General features: G+C 32.6%; 1 protein-coding gene across 1 annotated transcript; it reads right to left on the bottom strand.

Moving 5' to 3' along the window:
* Positions 1–463: 463 nt before the first annotated feature.
* LOC128164411 (multiple epidermal growth factor-like domains protein 10) lies at positions 464–12,853 on the bottom strand. The gene is made up of 9 exons (XM_052828208.1): positions 12,706–12,853; positions 8,418–8,639; positions 7,918–8,160; positions 7,662–7,799; positions 7,435–7,575; positions 6,425–6,565; positions 4,302–4,448; positions 4,092–4,209; positions 464–2,012 (listed from the first exon to the last, which is right to left on the bottom strand). Exons 1-9 carry the CDS (start codon positions 12,767–12,769, stop codon positions 1,895–1,897), a joined length of 1,332 nt encoding a protein of 443 aa, XP_052684168.1. The 5' UTR covers positions 12,770–12,853; the 3' UTR covers positions 464–1,894.
* Positions 12,854–13,941: the final 1,088 nt, after the last annotated feature.

Below are 13,941 nucleotides of genomic sequence, written 5' to 3'. Positions count from 1 at the left end.
GTTCAATTTCGTTATATTTTCTTTGAGGTGAATTAACAATCGGTTTGAACAGTACGTTTCATAAATATTACCAGAGTAACTATTTTGAAATTATAAAACGTGCCGATCAAATGTGTAATAAATTAGTATATTTTTCATTATCAAACTATAGACAAGGAAACTCGACATATCATTTACGACTGCCAGAAGGTGGTTGGGTTAAAAATAAAAGAATGTGTTTCAACCAGCTTTCTTTTTTAAAATTTTTTGTTGGGTGTTTCTGACTAAACTCAATATTTTCTTGGCAATCTTAATTGATATTTTCTTTTTTGAAAAATGTTTGAATGCTTTTTGCATTTATGAATTCGAAATGGCCGACTAACAACATGTATGTAATAAACTTTGAAAACACTTTTATGGGTAAATATTATAAATTTAATAACAAATAATATTTACTTATGTAAAACTATTAACTATGTAATTCTGAAGAGTAAAGTATGATGAAATGTATGTATAATCAATTGTAGGCATGATATTCTTTTTAAAGTGTTAGATTTTCGTTATTGGTAATAAAGTAGAATATTTGTCAAAATGAAGCAAACAGATTTACTGTCTTGTTGTAAATTTTAGATTTATCGGGTGGCAGTACATACAAAAATTCCAACATTTTGTATTTACTGCTATCCAGTTAGTTAAAGATTTACAGAATGATGATATGTATCTAATCATCGGTAGACATCAACTTAATGCCATATTAGTACTGCATTATAGCATGCTGAAAACAACAAAGCCTGAAAAAGACAATAAATGAATATATATGTCAACAATTGGTTTCATCATACTTTTATTGTACGTATATTGGGCAAAAGATTTTCCAAACTTAGACCGCCCTCTCCCCAAAAAATTGTATGCATCAGTTCCGAAACGAGTGCGTCGAGTTCGACAAGTCCAAAAAAAAAACAATTAAGAGTAAACCTTGCTTTTTACTCATTTTTTTTTTACTTTACTTTTTACTCATCTTGCTTTCCTGATCTTACGAAAAATATGAGGTATTTTTTTCCTCAGTTTTATGCACATATAAAATTATTTGTACAATCTAAATACACGTACATGTAGTACAAAAACTGATTGATAACCGGTAATTCGGTGAAAAAAATAATCACAATCATCATGCGAATACCTTTGTCCATGGTCTATACATTACGTTTCCCCCTTGTCTTTGAAAGTAAAATAAAAAAAATGTTGATAATGAGAAGATACAAACATATCAAGAATTTTTCTTTTAAAATGTGGAACATAAAATTAATAATTTGACTGAACGCTGTAGAATACAGTAAAATTTTAAATTTCTAAAGTCATAAACTTAACATAACTTAAAATGGAATGAGACAACACCTCCACTTACAGAAAATAGGTGTAAAAATAAACAATAAATATAAGATTTGCCTTTATTTCTTGTCATTATACACGCCGAAAACATTTGTTTCAGGATGTTACGACAATTATTCATTTGTTCACTTTATAAATAATGTTTGGCTTTCTTAGGTCAAATATGCACACTTTAATTGCTTTTGCACCCGGTTTGCAACTATCATTATCACAAAACATAGTTGTGTAGGCATTTACTAATCATATGTGTCAAAAAAGTCCGTGTGCACAGTCTTACTGATACAATGTCAAGTCTCAGATATACACTTAACCGTTATTAAAATTATCACTTCAATACCCCTCTAAGAATACGAATAATATTGAAAGATAACCAATATTTCTATTTTGATTCTTTGATTTCAGCACGAAAATAAAAACACGAAAACACGGTATTTCCAAACAGCTGATTTCATTTACATCTTATTATATCCTAACTTTCGACTTTTACCATCACTTTTTTAAATACGATGTTGGGGACTTCATTTTCTTATATACGTAGTTCTTCATATTGTTGACAATTGTCAGCGTTGTTGTCTTGTGTTGATGTTCTTATTATAGAGATATATTGCTGAGAGCGCATCTTCTTTACTAGTTTGTATTGTTTCCTGAAATAAATCAAATCAACCCCTTTATTATTTTATTTATAAACTTGCGGTAAACATGTCAGTTTCATTAACAAAATATGTTCAAAAAACTTGATCTAAACAGAGTTTTTTTTAGTTCGTGATATGAGCTAGTAGGCAGCATTTTCTTTATCAAAATTACCATAATCATTACACTCAATTACAAAAGTTATTAATTAATCAACGGTTACTTTGCTTATTTTAAAATTTCTTGAACTGGCTTGTTTCTACCAAAATTATTGCCAAAAGATATAAAAGCAATAAATTTGACGTCCTACTTGACATTTTGCTTGAAAAGTATGCATGCAATAACAGGACAATGCCTTTTTAATCACTCAGACCAGCTGTCGAACTGCGCAGGTACAGACTTATTTTGAAGATTTAAGAAATGAAGATAATAATTTTTCTATTGCTCGACGTGTCAAAGAAAAAATTGACCGGAAAACTTCATCAATGCGCGTAGCATGAAACATGAACAAATTGCATGTTTCTCATTCAATGAAACAAGTATTTTTAAAAGTACAAGAAAAATGAGAATTAGTGCATCCAAATTTTGCACTAAATCAACCAAAAAAACACCAAACAAACAAAAACCAAACAAACCAAAAACAAAAAACAAAATCAAAAAAACAAAAAACAAAAAAAAAACACTGCACAGAGTTGTTGGCGTATGACGAAATATAGGCAGTAGCAAGATTGATAAATCGAATATTGGACATATACAAGCAAGCTTTTCCCCCAAAAAATTCACTTATTAGCCTATCAGACTATTTGTCGTTGAAAGCTTTAAAAGAAATTTATTCAATATAGCATCGCATTTTGTGTTTCATTTTATAACATATCAATTCTTAACTTAAACAGCCCTAAAATTTGAAACATCTAATTAAGGTATTCCGTTTCCAACGGAAGACCATGTACTGATTCTGATAGTAATTCTTCAATATTGTTATTCTTCTACTAGACATCTTTAAAACCTTAATAACTTTTTTGATTGTTATTCGATTTCATTCAAATTTTCAGGGTGTATTGTAAATGAGATTTAGTTTATCAGTCACAAAAAAAGGAAATCATAACTTCCGGGTTTGACATATTCCCCCTTTTTAAATATCTGAGGGGCATTCGTTTCCGGACAAAGGCTCCGAAATGGTCCGTAGCAAATAATCCAAAGTTAGAAATCTTTAAAATTGACACTTTGAATGTTGTCCTCTGATTTTTGTATTCATTTTTTTTTCAATTGTACCACTTGAACTATATAATTGAAATCTATGCTTTGAAAATTGCTAATTTTTACTTATGTTTTTGCTTCGTATTTTATAGCTTGAAATACTTTTTAAATGCATATAGAACAAAAGTTGTTTATACATTAAAGGGCTTTCATTTGAGACCAGAAAAAAGGGACAGGCTCCTTCAATAAGGGATCTAGGCGCCCGGAAAGTATGTGCTGTATAACAAAAAAACGATACATGCTACGATAATGATGTCGCTGGAAAAGTAATTCTTCATTATCTTATCAATAAAATTGTAATACAGTATTATTTGGATATTGCGTAATATGAGAGTTAAAAGCTTCACATTAAAACATGCATACCCGCTTTCAATTTGCTGATAGGGAAAAGCTCCCTGTTCGTAATAGTGTTTTAAAGTCGCAGTCAAAACTGTTCTTGTCTAAATATATCCCCAACTTATCACAGACATGCCTTTATCTGTTTTACGAGAGATCTAACTCTTCAATACTCTGCAGTCTGGGGTTACATTAATACACAGAAAACACGCATGAACTAATCTTCAAGAGTTCAAATTGATTTTCTAAAGCCCTGATTGGTGCGAAGTTAAGGTAGTGTAAAAGACCTCCTATCAAAATATCTTAGACCCTGACAAGTGTAAGGAGAAGTGGGATGGTTTTATTATGACTGATTGACAATCCTTTCTTGACTTGAAGCTGTAACGGAAGACCTCCTCGTTGCTTGCAACGAGCTCGGCTCTAGTGTATTAAATAATGCTTTGAATGGTTGGCATGCCAATTTTTTTAGTTTGTTTCCAAATTACTTATAAAAACCTTACCACATTAGAAATAGGCATACACTGCCTAACATAATACAGATGATAGCCAAGACTGATAATCCAGCGATGTAAGATGCTTCATTACAACTTTCTCTCAACGCATTAGACTCTAAATCATCTGTGAAGTACACCCAAACAAATTACAATACCTCTATAGGACCATGCAGTTTTAAGTACACCACGTATTATAAAAATTGATAACACATATACTTTTAAATTTGTTGCAAAGAGGTTCTACATATCCTAAATCACATCCACCATCACAGTGTCCAGTTGTTGAGTTGCAGGAAACGTTATCTAGACAGTGTCCACTGCACTTTACGCTGCAATCTTTACCATACTTTCCGATTTCACAACCTATCATCAATTACAACATATTGTATAAACACTTTAATATACAGCGTTTGAAACATATTTCTAATATAATTCATCATTTTAACTACTCAACTCAGTGACTCTGAATACTTCAACACAAGATGACATGGTTTTAAAGTATATTGTGAGATTTCTTTAAGCAGTGTATTTTACCTATATATTTATATGAACTAAACAATGGTGTTTTAGCAGGAATTATCTTGCTATTTTTGGCGGTGTATCATACATTTTTATAAATATGAAATATGCAATGGTGTTAAGCAAATAAGTTATGAGCTGTTTGATACAATATTACGACAACGTAATAAATCATCTTTATCTCTTAGTATAATTCAAAATGTAAATAAAGAACTAAAACAAAACAAATTATATCAAACAATTTCATTTGTTGCATCGTTAACTGGTTTTAAATTAAAACATTAAGTATATTGCTGATGAATAATTAGCATGTATAAATTTGATTCATAGCCGAGATAATTTTTGTAAAACGCAGCGAAGCTCATTAGATCATAGTTTTCTCAAGAAATACTTGTCTTATGTCAAAAATGTCAAATTTAAATATTTTTGAATAATTATCTCACAATTGTTTCTATTGTATGATTGTAAAATTGTGTATCACACATATATCTTAAAACCCGAACAAGAGGCCCATGGGCCATATTGCTCACCTGAGAAACAATAGGTATGATAAAATCAGCTTAATGGTGTCATAATACAAACGATCTGGACAATGTACAATAATACATGTAGATCCTGTATAAATAAAATCCATTTCCCCCCTGGATATTCTTATGTTTATAATCATTAGTCCTTTTTCTAACAGGATGATTTCATAGTCATATCACATGTTAAGTATTGCAGTTCTCAAAAAGATCCTTAACAATTGTTTATATATGGAATATAAACCTACATCCAACTCTGAATCTTCCTGTGAGGCCGATGAATTGTCCTGGGCCAAAGTCTAACAATTATAAAGAATCATCTGGCTGGTTAGTTTCTGAGAAGAAGATTTTCAAAGATTAACTCTTCATATTCTTATGTAAAACTTGCCCCCCCCCCAATTGTGGACCAAACCCTACTCCGGGAGGTGTCATATTTTCACAACTTTGAATCTACACTACCTGAGAATACCTCCGCCCAAGATTTAGCTTTCCTGCCTAATTAGCTTTTGAGAAGAAGATTTTTAAAGATTTACTCTATATATTCCTATGTAAAAATTTGACCCTCCATTGTGGCCCACCCTACCCCCAGGGATCATGATTTTCATAATTTCGAATCTACATTACCTGAGGATTCTTCCACACAAGTTTAAACTTTCCTGGCTGATAAGTTTCTGAGAAGAAGATTTTTAAAGATTTACTCTATATATTCCTATGTTAAACTTTAACACCCCCAATGCGGCCCCACCCTACCCCTTGGGGTCATGGATTTCACAACTTTGAATCTACACTTCCTGAGAATGCTTCCACACAAGTTTCAGCTTTTCTGGCTGATTAGTTTCTGAGAAGAAGATTTTTAATGATTTACTCTATATATTCGTATGTTAAACCTCGAACCCCTATAGTGGCCCCATCTTACCCTCGGGGATCATGATTTTCACAACTTTGAATCTACACTACCTGATAATGCTTCCACATAAGTTTCAGCTTTCCTGGCTTAATGGTTATTGAGAAGAAGATTTTTGAAAATATCTCAAATTTTTTCATTATTTTCTAATTATCTCCCCTTGAATTCCCTTTGCCTAAAAATGATTTGTGCCAAGTTTGGTTGAATTGGCCCAGTAGTTCTTGAGAAGATGTTGAAAATGGGAAAAGTTTACGGACTGACGGATGAACGAACAGACGGACGACAGACAAAATGTGATCAGAAAAGCTCATTTGAGCTTTCAGCTCAGGTGAGCTAAAAATAATCCCGCTAAGATTAAAGCCTTTTTAAGTCTATATTTAATTTTATCATACCTGTGTCACACAAAACTCCAGTATATCCAATATCGCAGCCAGTGTCACACATTCCGGTTGTTCTGTTACATGCAACGTCACCAAAACAATTCCCACTGCATTTATACACACAGTCTGGTCCAAACGTCCCTATTGGACATTCTTAAAATATTTTGTTTTCATTTGATTTCGACTATGATAAAACGTTTAAGCATATGCTTTGCAATTAATGATCGAAAATAAAAAGTCATTATTGATATAACTAAAAATGTTTGAGCAATTAAAATATTTACAACATCCCCCGCATAATTATGCCAGTGCCAAAGTGGAAACATTTAAGATTCACTTTCGTAAAAAAAAGAACATTCATACCAAATGATAGACCACTGTCTAGAGATTATATAACCACTTTTGTTTTTAGTGTGTCTCACCTGACAGGTGAGGTTTATACCTTTAAAAATTATATCACATTGGAAAATAATAATTACCATAGGAGAATTTTCCTTCATGATATATTGAAAGTCCTATGGGATTTCTAAAAATCCTACAGGAAATGTATTTCCTATGGAAGAAAAGTATTTCCTGTAGAAATTTAATTCAAACAGGTAGATTTTTTTTTAGAAAAATAAGATTTTTCATCGGATTTTTAAATCCTATAGAGGGTTTTGTTCAAATTCCACTGGAGTTTAAATTCCTATAGGTAGTTCTTTTATTCCGTTAGGAAATTCCAATTATCGTAATTATGGAGATTTTTTTCTATCGCAAAAATTATTTTTAAGTTAGAATTGTATTTTAAAGGAAAATACCTCACCTGACAAGAGAGGTACATGAATATCTAAGATGGTTATCATAACCCTTTAAGCAATGGTCTATTCAATGGCATATTTGAATTTTTTCGATACATGCAAAATCGAAACATGCCGCCCTGACACTGGTATAATAATCCAGTACAGTGTTATACATACATTATATTTAAAATTAAAAACTTTAGTTAAAAATTTACAATGTTCGTTAATGAAGAATATTCTGACCTTTGGTACAACTCCATCCAGTCCAACCATCATCGCATCCTTTGTCACACAAACCACTAGTGTGATTACAACCGGCGCTGTCTTTACAATGTCCAACACACTTTGATTCACACAGTAGACCGTAATATCCGACAGGACAAGCTTCGTAAAAAACCAAATATGTATTGATAATCAAATATACAGAGCTTCAACATGTTCATTCGTTTTGGCTTTTTTTTACAATGTACCTTTGTTACAGCGTGCTCCTAACCACCCTGGTGTACATCCTAAACAGGTCCCATTGATGATGTCACATCTACGATATTGACAAGTCTCTGGGCAGACTTGATCACAGTTTCCTCCATAAACACCAGACGAGGAACAACCTTTTAAAGTGTTATTAGTGTGGATAATAATACTATATCGAAAGTGAAGAAAAAAGATATAAAACTCCTTAATGTTTATTGAAAGTATGTACACCAGCTGAAAAATCTGATAAAATACCTGTTACTATTACTTCACACAGCTCTGTAAAAACATTGGTGTTTTCATAACCCATAGGATAGATTTTTCCAGGTAGTCTTTCATTGTAAAAGATAACGTAACGTCCATGTGTTATACAGTTTGTGTTGAAATCCAGGGGAGGTAACTCTGGTCCGTCCTTGTAACACAGGTGTCCCATATGTCGATCAGTTGTGTTTGACACATACAAGAAAAACCCGGCAAAACGACCCCTCTGTCTCATGGCTGTTAAATTAAAAAATGAAGGAAGGAAGTGAGTTTTAAAAAATCAACATTAAATAATGTTTAACACTCGTTGATGATGTTTAACACTCGTTAATTTAGGATTGCCTGTTGTGTAATGTATCTGGTAAACAACATGAATGGTGTAAAGAGCAATCGGAAATCATGCAAGTACATTTTTGTTTCCATATGTATATAAGGTTAAACATTATAAAGACTATGTTCTAATTATAATACATACTATTTTTTTAAGTACTTACTATACCCTCCATAGTCCTTGAACTGTATCCTGATATTGTACAGATTGTATATACCTCCAAGGTCTACATACCACCAGGTACTCTTATCCAACGAGGTGGATCCTATTTCTTCCATCCTGGTACAGGTTTGTATGTCTCTATCGACAGCTATACTAGCAACACACGATTGGCAAGCACTAAACGTTGTGTATTGTTGTGCGACCTTATTCGCTGATAAATCATCTGTAAAGAATCAATCAACACACTTATTACATCACTGTAAACCCCCAAAACATCAGAGCTGTTAATACACGTATCATTGAAAACTTGAAGAAATAACGCTAGAAATAAGATTTTAATAATTTAATTAAATCTGACTTTGCTTAATGTTGAAGAATTTTAGATTTTAAATCAATGTAACATAATAATGGAAGTAATATTATAATATTATAATTAGATATTAAAATGAAGCAAAAAACCACACTTTAGCATGCTTTGTTATTTCACTGTCAGTATTTTGAGTCTTAAATTCACCAGACCATCTATTCCCAAGAACTTTTATAGCAGCTAGAGTACAAGTTTCAGTCTAGCTTTTGGGACTCCAAATTTTTTGTATAAAGAGAGAGAGAGAGAGAGAGAGAGAGAGAGAGAGAGAGAGAGAGAGAGAGAGAGAGAGAGAGAGAGAGAGAGAGAGAGAGAGAGAAAGGTTTTCAGTAGACGATAACACAATAATCCATTTCTCTCAAATTTAATCCAGAGCGCTTTCGCTATATATCGCCATATATATATATGGTATTTCCCGGGTTTTTTTTGCCAACCCTGGGGCCCGTTTCACAAAGCTGTCATAAGATTTATCATAAGTCATGTCTTAAGATTGTCAAAAGATTTGACTTATGGTTATCATAAAATATGACATAGCTGTTTCACAAAGATGTCATAACTTTAAATCTTATCTTAAGATAATCTTAAGATAATTATTATAGGAGCGATTGCATAAAGTTAAGAATTTATTTACGAAATCCGTAGTATAAATAATTATTTAATAACATTACTGGATACTTTATAATGTACCATATGTTTTAACAAACCAGTGAAGAAAATAAATCTTCATGAATTCAACTGAAATGAATTATATTAACTACTGCTTGATATGTGTATATAATTAAAATAAGTGCAAAAACATTATTTTTATCTCTTATAATTATAACATTTACATTATCATTTACGATTAGCATCAGTTATTAATTTGAAATAAAATGAATCAACATATATAATTGATACAGCCATACCATTTTATTATGTACACCTAAAATATAGCCCCATCATGCTACCGTAAAATCGAGTGTTCGATTGTATTTGCCGTGATTTAAAAACTGACCAGCGAACACCTCGTGCATTTACAACGTGGAACTCTCCAAGAATGGCACGGAACAGCAAAAAGAAATCCCAATTGTTCAGCTTCTGAATTATCTATTTTAACAGAAGAAGTTGGAAAAAGGAAACAACTGTAATATGCCAAGCAAAGTACAACAGTGTACAAGAGTATGAAGAGAAAGACATGGGAAGATATTGCAGAACAAGTGAATGCAGTTAATTGCTCTAACGTCATGGGTTCTGGGGAGGATGTTAAAAAGGAATGGACTTTCATGTCTAGCGAAAGCAAGAAGAAGCTGGCGCTTAATAAAAGAGAACATAGAAAAACTGGTGGGGGTCTCTACCATCCACTGTGTCCATAACCCCCATGGACGAGAGAATTGAAGGAATCATTGGTCCGACAGTAATTACAACAGCAGGGGGATAAACGTGCTGGACGAGGCCACGACATCAGCCAGCGGCCCCATGCCCACAGATGCCCCTTCTGTTATGGAAAGTACAGACAATGGTAAGTCAAATAGTGTTAAATTCGTACAATTAAAGAAAATCTATGTTAATTGTCTTTTTTGTCTTTTGAAAATTATTTTAGTAAATACAGAGAGAGAGAGAGAGGGGGGGATTTAAGGACAAATGATACACTTTTGTTGAAATTGTGATTTTGTTTAATATTTTAGGCATTTGTTTTTAAAGCCTTTACAATGAAAATAAATTTTAAAAAATACCGGGTAGACATCCAATTGTTTGTTTGTATCATCTGTCGTATAAATTTTTTTTTTTCATTTTTGTAGATGACGAAGTGATTTTGATGAAAGGTGTTGGAAAGAAGTAGAAAAGAGTCGAAATTGGATATGAAAACTCTACATGCACACTTGTGGAGATTGAACAACAAAGACTAGTCGTAGAAAAACAGCGTCTTCGTGTTGAGGAAGACAGACTGCAAGTCGAACGAAAACGTTTCGAAATTGAAGAAGAGCGTCTCAAGTTAGAAAAACAAAAGCACAACTTATACTCATGTCAAATGGGCATTATTCCAAGTGCAGATATCAGTGTAGATATCAGTGTAGGTATCAGCATTTAATTTAGCGATTTGTTTTTACTAGTTTTGTGTCCGAGTGTTCTTTTATTGATTGTTGGTTATCAATGATGCTGAATGTTTGAAAGATAAATCTATAAAAATATAAAATGATAATTTTGAAACCATAGAATCTTAATTTTTTCTGTAGTAATTCAAAATTGTAATTTACTTACCATTCTAGGACATCAAACGCTCGCTCGATGGGAACCCTGGTTTTAGCGTGGGCATCATTAATATTGTATGCCTCCTAATGGGCGTTGCTTGGGTTCAAGACGGGTGTTAGTAAGTGGTTATTTGACGGGTACGCACTGTCATTAACTAGACAAGCTCTGTTAATATTGCCATTCTCAAACATTTGACACAAAACAGAATTTGAGAACACAAATGCGTCATGAGATGATCCAGGCCACTTTGCTACCAAATTCAAAAATTTCAAATTGGAATCGCAAACTGCCATTACATTTATTGAATGAAAGTTTTTTCTGTTAACAAACAAATACTCATGAATTGAAGGTGCCTGAATAAGAATATGTGTCCCGTCTATTGCCCCTGTCACATTAGGGAAATTACATATATTCTTGTATATAGTATTGTTTATATCTCTGTCAGTAGAAGGAAATTTAATGTAGACAGGACTGAAAGGGACTTGGACACGATTTGACTTAAAATTTTCAAATTTTATCTTTCCATTTTCAATGTTTATACTGATAAATATAGAAGTTTGTAATGTTATGTCAAAAGTCAAATGAAAGTCAAATGTCTAGTTATAAGCAAGATACCTAGTTCATAATTCTTCGTTTTGAAAACAAAACCCAAATATTGTCATCTTTTACCATATGTGTTGTATTGGTGTAAGTTTCAATCAAATGTAATTTTCTTTTGTTGACTGTAGTATTTATGAAGATATTGAATTAGTTTGAATTTTTTTTACATGTCATTCTGTCTAATAAATGCTTATTCTCTACATTACATGTTTTGTAAACAACTATAAGACTCGTGCTTTGTTTACATAACAACCGATTCTTACCTCTGTATCTCGCTTGTAACTTGACTTTAAAATTCAATATTTTGGTCAATGATTTAAAATGCACCAGTTAACCATTTTATACATAAAAAATAAAAATAAAATTTTTGATCTCAAATCGTGTCCAAGCCCCTTTAAGGCAACTAGAGCAGATGTAACAGCGTAAACAATTCTGTACATACTTGCTTTACTTATACCATGAAGATATGCATATACAGCTTGAAAACTTCCACTTGCATAAAAGCGAAGCGCAACCATGACTGGCAATGATGTTGGAAGGGCATGTGATCTTTTGGCTGGTTGATCTAAACGATCATTGAGCTCATTACATAAGTCAAAGATAACATGTCGTGGCAAACGGAACTTCTCTAAGATGTCACAATCGTCCATATAATCTAATGGGTTGAGTCTGTCCCTGAATACACGCTCACGCCTTATAAGTTGCCTATTTTTAATCAAAACATAGGCCGCCGCCATGTTTAAAATTGACTTGAGAGGTATCTGGGTGTCTTCAGATTTTGAACAATCTTAAGATTATCATAAGTTAAGACACGTTTGTGAAACAGCTATGATAAAAACTTATCACAAATTTTAGTCTTAAGACAAATATTTGTCATATGATAGCTTTGTGAAACTGGCCCCAGGGTAACACAGTGTATTTATATTTGATCCGGTTTTGATGTAGCTACAATTCTCTACCTTTTCAAATTGATATCTCTTAATAATTGAAAATGTCTTATGTAATAATTAACATGTTTTTTTTTAAAATAATGCAAAAGTAAAGAAACCATAATTACATGGAGAAGTATATATTGAATACATTAATTTTCACTTACCATAGCCCCGAGTTACAATAAAATTCAAAAATGTCCAATTAATCCACAGAACTTTTATGAGCATAATATCAAACTTTGTGAATTCGAATGTTTTTAAACAAAGTTATTTCTACACGATTTTGTAATATATCGTGGATCAGGAAGTAATTTGAAGTTGTAGGTAAGGTGGTAAGTGGTGGTCATATATCAATATGTTTTGAGCGATCGATCTTAAAATAAAAACTGTTCAAACAAGAGGCCTTTGGGCTACATCGCTAACGTTCCTGTAATATAAATATTTTACACGATAAGTTTTTATACAAAGGCACGCAACCAAAGTAAACAACAGTTACTGTTTTTCACAACACTTTACAGCTCAATTTTATTCATTAAGATAATTTTCAGTTTAATTCTAATAAATATATTCCGTTATTGAAAGACGCTCTGCTCTTGATTAACCAGGGCGTTCTGACATGGGTGAATGGGTGTTAATTATCCAATCAGCATATAATGGCTTCGAAGATGATGTTCTTGAATCAATACTGGCATTTTCCTGGCTGTCGTTATGGTCGAGCAATTTCCTAACTTGGGTGGAACCACTCATAAAAAGTCTTCTTTTAACATTTCCTTGTATTCCTAAATTACGACCACGTCCATGTTTGCAGTTTATTAGTATATGCAGCTGAGACAAAAAGCGGCTGGATGTTGCGGCACTTCAATTTCGAAATCAAAACAATCTGTTCGATGGGCGGCAAAGATATCGAATATAGCGTCGGCATTCTGATTGATGCGATCTCATGGAAGCTCTTTTCGGATATTGTTCACGTATGGCACATTCACTTCGTCAACATATTGCAGACCAAAATCTTCGTTACCAAATGAGTTTCAGTAAATGTGACTTTGCATTAGGACACTTTACCATCTGAGGAAGAAAACGCTTGGGTTTTCCTGAATAAATTTTTTGCGGGAAGAGTAAAGTTTCCCATTTGTTTTTTCAATAAGAAGCGTTATATTACGTTTGTCATCAATACTTGCAACTGTTTTGGCCCTCAGCTAGTTTGGTCCCAATTAATAATAATCAGAGAATACGGGGCAGACAATTCGCTCATCGCATTTTTAACTTTCCTCATGAGTTCTGATTTAGTGTTTTTAAAATCACTTGGCAAAGATTTAATGATTTCCATTCCTGTACGTTTTACAAAACCCATATTACGCAAACCTGATCTAGCAAAATGCTTTATAATTTCAATGTAGCCA

Source organism: Crassostrea angulata, chromosome 10, assembly GCF_025612915.1.
Source record: "Crassostrea angulata isolate pt1a10 chromosome 10, ASM2561291v2, whole genome shotgun sequence".
Taxonomy (NCBI): Eukaryota; Metazoa; Mollusca; class Bivalvia; order Ostreida; family Ostreidae; genus Magallana; species Magallana angulata.
The sequence above is the reverse complement of the archived record's forward strand: the minus strand, read 5'-3'. Positions and strand labels throughout refer to the sequence as shown.